At 61.1% G+C, this 12,097-nt stretch overlaps 1 protein-coding gene across 1 annotated transcript; it reads left to right on the top strand.

The window, feature by feature from the left end:
* Nucleotides 1–269: 269 nt before the first annotated feature.
* LOC132390738 (probable serine/threonine-protein kinase kinX) lies at nucleotides 270–8,823 on the top strand (the record flags this gene model as incomplete). The annotated part of the gene is made up of 3 exons (XM_059963584.1): nucleotides 270–281; nucleotides 7,249–7,371; nucleotides 8,740–8,823. Coding segments are annotated over exons 1-3 (219 nt in total), but the record flags the coding sequence as incomplete, so codon positions are not given.
* Nucleotides 8,824–12,097: the final 3,274 nt, after the last annotated feature.

Here is a 12,097-nt window from a genome sequence, read left to right as displayed (position 1 = left end):
AGGAGTCAGAGGTGCGGTAGGAGGAGAAGGAGTCAGAGGTGCGGGAGGAGGAGAAGGCATCGGAGTTGCGGGAGGAGGAGAAGGCCTCAGAGGTGCGGGAGGAGGAGAAGGCGTCAGAGGTGAGGGAGGAGGAGAAGGCGTCAGAGGTGAGGGAGGAGGAGAAGGAGTCAGAGGTGCGGGAGGAGGAGAAGGCGTCGGAGGTGCGGGAGGAGGAGAAGGAGTCAGAGGTGCGGGAGGAGGAGAAGGAGTCAGAGGTGCGGGAGTAGGAGATGGCGTCGGAGGTGAGGGAGGAGGAGAAGGAGTCGGAGGTGCGGGAGGAGGAGAAGGAGTCGGAGGTGCGGGAGGAGGAGAAGGAGTCGGAGGTGCGGGAGGAGGAGAAGGAGTCAGAGGTGCGGGAGGAGGAGAAGGAGTCGGAGGTGCGGGAGGAGGAGAAGGAGTCAGAGGTGCGGGAGGAGGAGAAGGAGTCTGAGGTGCGGGAGGAGGAGAAGGAGTCAGAGGTGCGGGAGGAGAAGTCGTCGGAGGTGCGGGAGGAGGAGAAGGAGTCAGAGGTGCAGGAGGAGGAGAAGGAGTCGGAGGTGCAGGAGGAGGAGAAGGAGTCGGAGGTGCAGGAGGAGGAGAAGGAGTCAGAGGTGCGGGAGGATGAGAAGGAGTCAGAGGTGAGGGAGGAGGAGAAGGAGTCAGAGGTGCGGGAGGAGGAGAAGGCGTCAGAGGTGCGGGAGGATGAGAAGCAGTCAGAGGTGAGGGAGGAGGAGAAGGAGTCAGAGGTGCGGGAGGAGGAGAAGGAGTCGGAGGTGCGGGAGGAGGAGAAGGAGTCAGAGGTGCGGGAGGAGGAGAAGGAGTCGGAGGTGCGGGAGGAGGAGAAGGAGTCAGAGGTGCGGGAGGAGGAGAAGGAGTCAGAGGTGAGGGAGGAGGAGAAGGAGTCAGAGGTGCGGGAGGAGGAGAAGGAGTCAGAGGTGAGGGAGGAGGAGAAGGAGTCAGAGGTGAGGGAGGAGGAGAAGGAGTCGGACGTGCGGGAGGAGGAGAAGGAGTCAGAGGTGCGGTAGGAGGAGAAGGCGTCAAAGGTGCGGGAGGAGGAGAAGGCGTCAGAGGTGCGGGAGGAGGAGAAAGAGTCAGAGGTGCGGGAGGAGGAGAAGGCGTCAGAGGTGCGGGAGGAGGAGAAGGAGTCAGAGGTGCGGGAGGAGGAGAAGGAGTCAGAGGTGCGGGAGGAGGAGAAGGAGTCAGAGGTGCGGGAGGAGGAGAAGGTGTCAGAGGTGCGGGAGGAGGAGAAGGAGTCAGAGGTGCGGGAGGAGGAGAAGGCGTCAGAGGTGAGGGAGGAGGGGAAGGAGTCAGAGGTGCGGGAGGAGGAGAAGGTGTCAGAGGTGCGGGAGGAGGAGAAGGAGTCAGAGGTGCGGGAGGAGGAGAAGGCGTCAGAGGTGAGGGAGGAGGAGAAGGAGTCAGAGGTGCGGGAGGAGGAGAAGGCGTCGGAGGTGCGGGAGGAGGAGAAGGCCTCAGAGGTGCGGGAGGAGGAGAAGGAGTCAGAGGTGCGGGAGGAGGAGAAGGAGTCAGAGGTGCGGGAGGAGGAGAAGGAGTCAGAGGTGCGGGAGGAGGAGAAGGAGAAGGAGGTGCGGGAGGAGGAGAAGGCGTCGGAGGTGCGGGAGGAGGAGAACGCGTCAGAGGTGCGGGAGGAGGAGAAGGAGTCGGAGGTGCGGGAGGAGGAGAAGGCGTCGGAGGTGCGGGAGGAGGAGAAGGAGTCAGAGTTGCGGGAGGAGGAGAAGGCGTCGGAGGTGCAGGAGGAGGAGAAGGAGTCAGAGGTGAGGGAGGAGGAGAAGGCGTCAGAGGTGAGGGAGGAGGAGAAGGCGTCAGAGGTGCGGGAGGAGGAGAAGGAGTCGGAGGTGCGGGAGGAGGAGAAGGAGTCAGAGGTGCGGGAGGAGGAGAAGGCGTCGGAGGTGCGGGAGGAGGATAAGGAGTCTGAGGTGCGGGAGGAGGAGAAGGACTCGGAGGTGCGGGAGGAGGAGAAGGAGTCAGAGGTGAGGGAGGAGGAGAAGGAGTCTGAGGTGCGGGAGGAGGAGAAGGCGTCAGAGGTGCAGGAGGATGAGAAGGCGTCAGAGGTACGGGAGGAGGAGAAGGAGTCGGAGGTGAGGGAGGAGGAGAAGGAGTCAGAGGTGAGGGAGGAGGAGAAGGAGTCTGAGGTGCGGGAGGAGGAGAAGGCGTCAGAGGTGCAGGAGGAGGAGAAGGCGTCAGAGGTACGGGAGGAGGAGAAGGCGTCAGAGGTGCGGGAGGAGGAGAAGGTGTCAGAGGTGCGGGAGGAGGAGAAGAAGTCAGAGGTGAGGGAGGAGGAGAAGGCGTCAGAGGTGCGGGAGGAGGAGAAGGAGTCAGAGGTGCGGGAAGAGGAGAAGGAGTCAGAGGTGCGGGAGGAGGAGAAGGCGTCAGAGGTGCGGGAGGAGGAGAAGGAGTCGGAGGTGCGGGAGGAGGAGAAGGAGTCGGAGGTGCGGGAGAAGGAGAAGGAGTCGGAGGTGCGGGAGGAGGAGAAGGAGTCGGAGGTGCGGGAGGAGGAGAAGGAGCCAGAGGTGCGGGAGGAGGAGAAGGTGTCAGAGGTGAGGGAGGAGGAGAAGCAGTCAGAGGTGCGGGAGGAGGAGAAGGAGTCAGAGGTGCGGGAGGAGGAGAAGGAGTCGGAGGTGCGGGAGGAGGAGAAGGCGTCAGAGGTGCGGGACGAGGAGAAGGAGTCAGAGGTGAGGGAGGAGGAGAAGGAGCCAGAGGTGCGGGAGGAGGAGAAGGAGTCAGGCGTGAGGGAGTAGGAGAAGGAGTAGGAGGTGCGGGAGGAGGAGAAGGCGTCGGAGGTGCGGGAGGAGGAGAAGGCGTCAGAGGTGCGGGAGGAGGAGAAGGAGTCGGAGGTGCGGGAGGAGGAGAAGGCATCGGAGTTGCGGGAGGAGGAGAAGGCGTCAGAGGTGCGGGAGGAGGAGAAGGAGTCAGGCGTGAGGGAGGAGGAGAAGGAGTAGGAGGTGCGGGAGGAGGAGAAGGCGTCGGAGGTGCGGGAGGAGGAGAAGGCGTCAGAGGTGCGGGAGGAGGAGAAGGAGTGGGAGGTGCGGGAGGAGGAGAAGGCGTCGGAGGTGCGGGAGGAGGAGAAGGCGTCAGAGGTGCGGGAGGAGGAGAAGGAGTCAGAGGTGCGGGAGGAGGAGAAGGAGTCAGAGGAGCGGGAGGAGGAGAAGGAGTCAGAGGTGCGGGAGGAGGAGAAGGCGTCAGAGGTGCGGGAGGAGGAGAAGGCGTCAGAGGTGCGGGAGGAGGAGAACGCGTCGGAGGTGCGGGAGGAGGAGAAGGAGTCAGAGGTGCGGGAGGAGGAGAAGGTGTCAGAGGTGAGGGAGGAGGAGAAGGAGTCAGAGGTGAGGGAGGAGGAGAAGGAGTCAGAGTGCGGGAGGAGGAGAAGGAGTCAGAGGTGAGGGAGGAGGAGAAGGAGTCAGAGGTGCGGGAGGAGGAGAAGGAGTCAGAGGTGAGGGAGGAGGAGAAGGAGTCAGAGGTGCGGGAGGAGGAGAAGGAGTCGGAGGTGCGGGAGGAGGAGAAGGAGTCGGAGGTGCGGGAGGAGGAGAAGGAGTCGGAGGTGCGGGAGGAGGAGAAGGTCAGAGGTGAGGGAGGAGGAGAAGGAGTCAGAGGTGAGGGAGGAGGAGAAGGAGTCGGAGGTGCGGGAGGAGGAGAAGGAGTCAGAGGTGCGGGAGGAGGAGAAGGCGTCAGAGGTGCGGGAGGAGGAGAAGGCGTCGGAGGTGCGGGAAGAGGAGAAGGAGTCAGAGGTGCGGGAAGAGGAGAAGGAGTCAGAGGTGCGGGAGGAGGAGAAGGAGTCAGAGGTGCGGGAGGAGGAGAAGGCGTCAGAGGTGCGGGAGGAGGAGAAGGAGTCAGAGGTGAGGGAGGAGGAGAAGGAGCCAGAGGTGCGGGAGGAGGAGAAGGAGTCAGAGATGCGGGAGGCGGAGAAGGCGTCAGAGGTGCGGGAGGAGGAGAACGCGTCAGAGGTGCGGGAGGAGGAGAAGGAGTCAGAGGTGCGGGAGGAGGAGAAGGCGTCGGAGGTGCGGGAGGAGGAGAAGGAGTCAGATGCGGGAGGAGGAGAAGGAGTCAGAGGTGCGGGAGGAGGAGAAGGCGTCGGAGGTGCGGGAGGAGCAGTAGGAGTCAGAGGTGCGGGAGGAGGAGAAGGAGTCAGAGGTGAGGGAGGAGGAGAAGGCGTCAGAGGTGATGGAGGAGGAGAAGGAGTCAGAGGTGCGGGAAGAGGAGAAGGAGTCAGAGGTGCGGGAGGAGGAGAAGGAGTCAGAGGTGCGGGAAGAGGAGAAGGAGTCAGAGGTGCGGGAGGAGGAGAAGAAGTCAGAGGTGCGGGAGGAGGAGAAGGAGTCAGAGGTGAGGGAGGAGGAGAAGGAGTCAGAGGTGAGGGAGGAGGAGAAGGCGTCGGAGGTGCGGGAGGAGGAGAAGGCGTCACAGGTGCGGGAGGAGGAGAAGGAGTCAGAGGTGCAGGAGGAGGAGAAGGAGTCAGAGGTGCGGGAGGAGGAGAAGGAGTCAGAGGTGCGGGAAGAGGAGAAGGAGTCAGAGGTGCGGGAGGAGGAGAAGGAGTCAGAGGTGCGGGAGGAGGAGAAGGAGTCAGAGGTGAGGGAGGAGGAGAAGGAGTCAGAGGTGAGGGAGGAGGAGAAGGCGTCGGAGGTGCGGGAGGAGGAGAAGGAGTCAGAGGTGCTGGAGGAGGAGAAGGCGTCAGAGGTGCGGGAGGAGGAGAAGGCGTCAGAGGTGAGGGAGGAGGAGAAGGAGTCAGAGGTGCGGGAAGAGGAGAAGGAGTCAGAGGTGCGGGAGGAGGAGAAGGAGTCAGAGGTGAGGGAGGAGGAGAAGGAGTCAGAGGTGCGGGAGGAGGAGAAGGAGTCAGAGGTGCGGGAAGAGGAGAAGGAGTCAGAGGTGCGGGAGGAGGAGAAGGAGTCAGAGGTGCGGGAGGAGGAAAAGGAGTCAGAGGTGAGGGAGGAGGAGAAGGAGTCAGAGGTGAGGGAGGAGGAGAAGGCGTCGGAGGTGCGGGAGGAGTAGAAGGAGTCAGAGGTGCGGGAGGAGGAGAAGGCGTCAGAGGTGCGGGAGGAGGAGAAGGCGTCAGAGGTGAGGGAGGAGGAGAAGGAGTCAGAGGTGCGGGAAGAGGAGAAGGAGTCAGAGGTGCGGGAGGAGGAGAAGGAGTCAGAGGTGCGGGAGGAGGAGAAGGAGTCAGAGGTGCGGGAAGAGGAGAAGGAGTCAGAGGTGCGGGAGGAGGAGAAGGAGTCAGTGGTGCGGGAAGAGGAGAAGGAGTCAGAGGTGCGGGAGGAGGAGAAGAAGTCAGAGGTGCGGGAGGAGGAGAAGGAGTCAGAGGTGAGGGAGGAGGAGAAGGAGTCAGAGGTGAGGGACGAGGAGAAGGCGTCGGAGGTGCGGGAGGAGGAGAAGGCGTCAGAGGTGCGGGAGGAGGAGAAGGCGTCAGATGTGAGGGAGGAGCAGAAGGCGTCGGAGGTGCGGGAGGAGGAGAAGGCGTCAGAGGTGCGGGAGGAGGAGAAGGAGTCAGAGGTGCAGGAGGAGGAGAAGGAGTCAGAGGTGCGGGAGGAGGAGAAGGAGTCAGAGGTGCGGGAAGAGGAGAAGGAGTCAGAGGTGCGGGAGGAGGAGAAGGAGTCAGAGGTGCGGGAGGAGGAGAAGGAGTCAGAGGTGAGGGAGGAGGAGAAGGAGTCAGGGGTGAGGGAGGAGGAGAAGGCGTCGGAGGTGCGGGAGGAGGAGAAGGAGTCAGAGGTGCGGGAGGAGGAGAAGGCGTCAGAGGTGCGGGAGGAGGAGAAGGCGTCAGAGGTGAGGGAGGAGGAGAAGGAGTCAGAGGTGCGGGAAGAGGAGAAGGAGTCAGAGGTGCGGGAGGAGGAGAAGGCGTCAGAGGTGCGGGAGGAGGAGAAGGCGTCAGAGGTGAGGGAGGAGGAGAAGGAGTCAGAGGTGCGGGAAGAGGAGAAGGAGTCAGAGGTGCGGGAGGAGGAGAAGGAGTCAGAGGTGAGGGAGGAGGAGAAGGAGTCAGAGGTGAGGGAGGAGGAGAAGGTGTCGGAGGTGCGGGAGGAGGAGAAGGCGTCAGAGGTGAGGGAGGAGGAGAAGGAGTCAGAGGTGCGGGAGGAGGAGAAGGAGTCAGAGGTGCGGGAGGAGGAGAAGGAGTCAGAGGTGAGGGAGGAGGAGAAGGAGTCAGAGGTGAGGGAGGAGGAGAAGGCGTCGGAGGTGCGGGAGGAGGAGAAGGAGTCAGAGGTGCGGGTGGAGGAGAAGGCGACAGAGGTGCGGGTGGAGGAGAAGGCGACAGAGGTGCGGGTGGAGGAGAAGGCGACAGAGGTGCGGGTGCAGGAGAAGGTGTCAGAGGTGCGGGAGGAGGAGAAGGCGTCAGAGGTGCGGGAGGAGGAGAAGGCGTCGGAGGTGCGGGAGGAGGAGGAGTCGGAGATGCGGGAGGAGGAGAAGGCATCAGAGGTGCGGGAGGAGGAGAAGGCGTCAGAGGTGCGGGAGGAGGAGAAGGAGTCAGAGGTGCGGGAGGAGGAGAAGGAGTCAGAGGTGCGGGATGTGGAGAAGGTGTCAGAGGTGCGGGAGGAGGAAAAGGCGTCAGAGGTGCGGGAGGAGGAGAAGGAGTCAGAGGTGAGGGAGGAAGAGAAGGCGTCAGAGGTGCAGGAGGAGGAGAAGGCGTCAGAGGTGCGGGAGGAGGAGATGGCGTCGGAGGTGCGGGAGGAGGAGAAGGCATCAGAGGTGCGGGAGGAGGAGAAGGCGTCAGAGGTGAGGGAGGAGGAGAAGGCGTCAGAGGTGAGGGAGTAGGAGAAGGAGTCAGAGGTGCGGGAAGAGGAAAAGGAGTCAGAGGTGCGGGAGGAGGAGAAGGAGTCAGAGGTGAGGGAGGAGGAGAAGGAGTCAGAGGTGAGGAAGGAGGAGAAGGCGTCGGAGGTGCGGGAGGAGGAGAAGGCGTCAGAGGTGAGGGAGGAGGAGAAGGAGTCAGAGGTGCGGGAGGAGGAGAAGGAGTGAGAGGTGCGGGAGGAGGAGAAGGAGTCAGAGGTGAGGGAGGAGGAGAAGGAGTCAGAGGTGAGGGAGGAGGAGAAGGCATCGGAGGTGCGGGAGGAGGAGAAGGCGTTAGAGGTGCGGGATGAGGAGAAGGCGTCGGAGGTGCGGGAGGAGGAGAAGGCGTCAGAGGTGCGGGAGGAGGAGAAGGCGTCAGAGGTGCGGGAGGAGGAGAAGGAGTCGGAGGTGCGGGAGGAGGAGAAGGAGTCAGAGGTGCGGGAGGAGGAGAAGGAGTCAGAGATGCGGGAAGAGGAGAAGGAGTCAGAGGTGCGGGTGGAGGAGAAGGCGACAAAGGTGCGGGTGGAGGAGAAGGCGACAGAGGTGCGGGTGGAGGAGAAGGCGACAGAGGTGCGGGTGCAGGAGAAGGTGTCAGAGGTGCGGGAGGAGGAGAAGGTGTCAGAGGTGCGGGAGGAGTAGAAGGAGTCAGAGGTGAGGGAAGAGGAGAAGGCGTCAGAGGTGCGGGAGGAGGAGAAGGCGTCGGAGGTGCGGGAGGAGGAGGAGTCGGAGGTGCGGGAGGAGGAGAAGGCATCAGAGGTGCGGGAGGAGGAGAAGGCGTCAGAGGTGCGGGAGGAGGAGAAGGAGTCAGAGGTGCGGGAGGAGGAGAAGGAGTCAGAGGTGCGGGAGGAGGAGAAGGTGTCAGAGGTGCGGGAGGAGTAGAAGGCGTCAGAGGTGCGGGAGGAGGAGAAGGAGTCAGAGGTGAGGGAGGAAGAGAAGGCGTCAGAGGTGCGGGAGGAGGAGAAGGCGTCAGAGGTGCGGGAGGAGGAGAAGGCGTCAGAGGTGCAGGAGGAGGAGAAGGCGTCAGAGGTGCGGGAGGAGGAGATGGCGTCGGAGGTGCGGGAGGAGGAGATGGCGTCAGAGGTGCAGGAGGAGGAGAAGGTGTCGGAGGTGCGGGAGGAGGAGAAGGCATCAGAGGTGCGGGAGGAGGAGAAGGCGTCAGAGGTGAGGGAGGAGGAGAAGGCGTCAGAGGTGCGGGAGGAGGAGAAGGAGTCGGAGGTGCGGGAGGAGGAGAAGGTGTCGGAGGTGCGGGAGGAGGTGAAGGAGTCAGAGGTGCGGGAGGAGGAGAAGGCGTCAGAGGTGAGGGAGGAGGAGAAGGCGTCAGAGGTGCGGGAGGAGGAGAAGGAGTCGGAGGTGCGGGAGGAGGAGAAGGAGTCGGAGGTGAGGGAGGAGGAGAAGGTGTCGGAGGTGCGGGAGGAGGAGAAGGCGTCGGAGGTGAGGGAGGAGGAGAAGGTGTCAGAGGTGCGGGAGGAGGAGAAGGAGTCGGAGGTGAGGGAGGAGGAGAAGGCGTCGGAGGTGCGGGAGGAGGAGAAGGCGTCGGAGGTGCGGGAGGAGTAGAAGGCGTCGGAGGTGCGGGAGGAGGAGAAAGAGTCAGAGGTGCGGGAGGAGGAGAAGGCGTCAGAGGTGCGGGAGGAGGAGAAGGAGTCGGAGGTGCGGGAGGAGGAGAAGGCGTCGGAGGTGCGGGAGCAGGAGAAGGAGTCGGAGGTGCGGGAGGAGGAGAAGGAGTCGGAGGTGCGGGAGCAGGAGAAGGTGTCGGAGGTGCGGGAGGAGGAGAAGGAGTCGGAGGTGCGGGAGGAGGAGAAGGAGTCAGAGGTGCGGGAGGAGGAGAAGGCGTCAGAGGTGAGGGAGTAGGAGAAGGAGTCAGAGGTGAGGGAGGAGGAGAAGGAGTCAGAGGTGAGGGAGGAGGAGAAGGAGTCAGAGGTGCGGGAGGAGGAGAAGGAGTCAGAGGTGCCGGAGGAGGAGAAGGAGTCAGAGGTGCGGGAGGAGGAGAAGGAGTCGGAGGTGCGGGAGGAGGAGAAGGTGTCGGAGGTGCGGGAGCAGGAGAAGGAGTCGGAGGTGCGGGAGGAGGAGAAGGAGTCGGAGGTGCGGGAGGAGGAGAAGGAGTCAGAGGTGCGGGAGGAGGAGAAGGAGTCAGAGGTGCGGGAGGAGGAGAAGGTGTCGGAGGTGCGGGAGCAGGAGAAGGAGTCGGAGGTGCGGGAGGAGGAGAAGGTGTCGGAGGTGCGGGAGGAGGAGAAGGTGTCGGAGGTGCGGGAGGAGGAGAAGGTGTCGGAGGTGCGGGAGGGCTCCGTCAGAGGGTACAGTCCTTGGTAGTAGCCCCGGGTGGTGAAGTGACCACGGCCAGCCCATCCTGGGAGAAGGTAAAGGAGATTGTGGCAGAGTTGAGAACTGAGATGTCCCGGGTGTTAACAGCTGATGTGGACCCTCCATATGATAGGACCGGTAGAGGGGATGGACTACACAGAGGGCTGTGGGTGGCCGAGGTCCTGCGAGAAACGGAGCAGTCAGTATTGTCTGTTATAACCGTGATGAAGAGGGACACTTCAAGCAGGAGGATGAGTGACGGGAATCCCCTCGGAAAGTGAGCCCCTAAGTAGAGAGAGCTGTTGGGAAACTTAGAGGAGACCCAGTGAGGGAAGAGCCTGGTGTCTCTGGAGGGACACATTCCCAGCAATGTACCAAGGAACCCCCAAAAGTGAAAGGCCCAATTCCTGAAGGCTGCAGTCTGTCGCTATGGATAGAGGGGGTATACGCTCAAGCCATACTCGACACCGGGTCGCTGGTCACGATACTGTACCATTCATTTTACAATCAGTATCTGAAGCATTTACCCTTGACACCATTCAGAGCACTGGAGATCTGGGGTATCAGTGCTGGTGATTATCCCTACGTCGGTTGCTTTTCTGTGAAACTAGAGTTCTCGGAGGCCGATGTGGTACTGTCTGAGGTTCTAGAGTCATTAGTGCTGGTTTGTCCGGACCCTGTTGTGAAGAACGGAGTTTCAATTCTGGTGGGGACCAAACCCCCCCCCCCCTCTTGTGAAGAGGCTCATTGGGGCCTGCAAGGAGGAGGCTGGGGAGAGCTTTCTGGGAACATGGCCCGTGCGTCCAGTCTGGGGCTGCATTGGGCCGGATACCGAATGTAGACACAGAGTTGTATGATTCACCCAGTGGAATCCAATGGTGGTACGGCCCGGGGAAGTAGTGAGAGTGATGGGGACCCCCGAATCTCCCGGAGTGCCTGAGGGCGAGGCCCTCTTAGTGGATTCCCTGGAAGACCACGAGGGGGAGTCAGGATTTCTGGCTGGGGTACTGGGTAGGCCGGAACTGCAGAAGCCCTCGGCTGTGCAGGAAAGCAGGATGTCAGTGATTGTGAGGAACACTATGAAGAGGGAGGTCACCTTAAAGCGGGGGATGACCCTGGCGCATTTGCTTCCAGTGACGGTAACATCTAGTGTCCCTGTGAGACAAGCTGGGGAGAAACTGTTGGTCACTGAGGAAAGTTGACCACTGAGTCATTCAACTTTGAGGACTCCCCAGTTCCTGCGGGTTGGAAGAAGGTAGAGAAGATACTGAAGCTGGAAGCTGTCGTCCACTGACGAGTTTGATGTGGGTTCCAAGAGCACTCGTCACACTATCCGGATGACCGAGGACACCCCGTTCAGAGAGCGATCACAGAGACTGGAGGTGGAGGACATTCGGCAGCATTTGTGTAAGTTGAAGGAAGCTGAGATCATCACCGAGTCCCAAAGCCCCTATGCGTTCCCAATAGTAGTAGCCAGAAAGAAGAATGTGTATGCAATGTAGGACTCTAAACAGGCGTACTGTCCTCAACAAGTACATGGTCCCGAGGATCGAAGACGCACTGGCCTGTCTGAGTGGTGCAAAGTGGTTCAGTGTGCTGGACCTGAGGAGGGGATATTATCAAATCCCCATGACTGAGGCTGACAAAGAGAAGATGGCATTTATATGTCCACTGGGATTCTTCCAGTTTGAAAGGATGCCCCAGGGTATATTGGGAGCCCCGGCAATCCTCCAGCGGGTCTTGGAGAAGACAGCGGGCAATATGAATTTGCTTGAGGTATTGGTGTATCTGGGTGACCTCATAGTGTTTGGAGGAACATGAAGCAAGTCTTCACGTTGAAGCCTCACTTCATGTTCTGGAAGGTGCTGGGACAACCTAAGAGATGAAGGGTTAAAACTTGCCCTGGACAAGTGCCAGTTCTGGAAAACATCTGTCAGTTATGTTGGGCACATAGTCTCATGGGAGTAGGTACGGATCCAGCTAAGATCGAGGCGGTGGCCACGTGGTCAAGGCCCAGACCATGAGCGCTCAGGTTCTGTGCTCGCTATCGGAGGTTCGTGAAGGTCTGCGCAAAAGTGAGTCACCTGTTGAATCAGTTTCTGTGTGGTTACCCTCCCTTGGGGAAGAAAGAGAGGGGGGGAAGGGTATCTTAGCCCGTCAGGACCCTTTGGACCGAGGTGGGATGCAAATTGTGAGGAGGGCTTTCAGTCACCGAAGGAGCTGGTGCTGGCTTTTGCAGACCCCGGATTGCTGTATGTACTGCACACGGATGCCAGCAGAGGGGGTCCAGTGTCTGGATCAGGGCACTGGGTTGAGGCCCAATGCACTTGTCAGCCAGAGTCTGTCGCCCTCTGAGGAAAACTATTCCATGCACAAGTTGGAGTTTCTGATGTTGAAATGGGCGGTGGTGGATAAGCTGAGTGACTACCACTATGGGGCCAAGTTTGAGATGAGAACAGACAACAATCCCCTAACTTAAACATGAGGAAATCTGCAGATGCTGGAAATTCAAGCAACACACACAAAATGCTGGTGGAACACAGCCAACCAGGCAGCATCTATCGGGAGAAGTACAGCTGGCGTCTCGGCCTGAAACATCGACAGCACTTCTCCCTATAGATGCTGCCTGGCCTGCTGCGTTCCAACAGCATTTTGTGTTTGTTGCTTGAATCCCCTAACTTATATCCCGACCTCGGCGAAAGTGGATGCCAACAGGCCATCAGTGGTTGGCGGTGTTGTCTGCCTATGAATTCAACCTGAAGTACCAGCCGGGAAGCAGGAACATTGCCGCCTTGTCCAGACGGGCGCATGAGGGACTGGTCAGGGACGAGGAGTGGGAGAGCGCTCCTGCGCCAGGGGTGATGGTCAAGTGTCAGTTTGCCATCACCATGAAGGCAGAGGGCAAGGAGGGGCAGGATCGAGCGGTGGATCAACTGGGGGCTTCTGATGATGCCATTCCCCAAGTTTACTGTAACCTGACTGCTCTGAAGACAAATCAGCCGCTGGAATTGAGGGCTGAGGAAGA

This window comes from Hypanus sabinus, chromosome 1 (assembly GCF_030144855.1).
Source record: "Hypanus sabinus isolate sHypSab1 chromosome 1, sHypSab1.hap1, whole genome shotgun sequence".
NCBI lineage: Eukaryota > Metazoa > Chordata > Chondrichthyes > Myliobatiformes > Dasyatidae > Hypanus > Hypanus sabinus.
The sequence above is the reverse complement of the archived record's forward strand: the minus strand, read 5'-3'. Positions and strand labels throughout refer to the sequence as shown.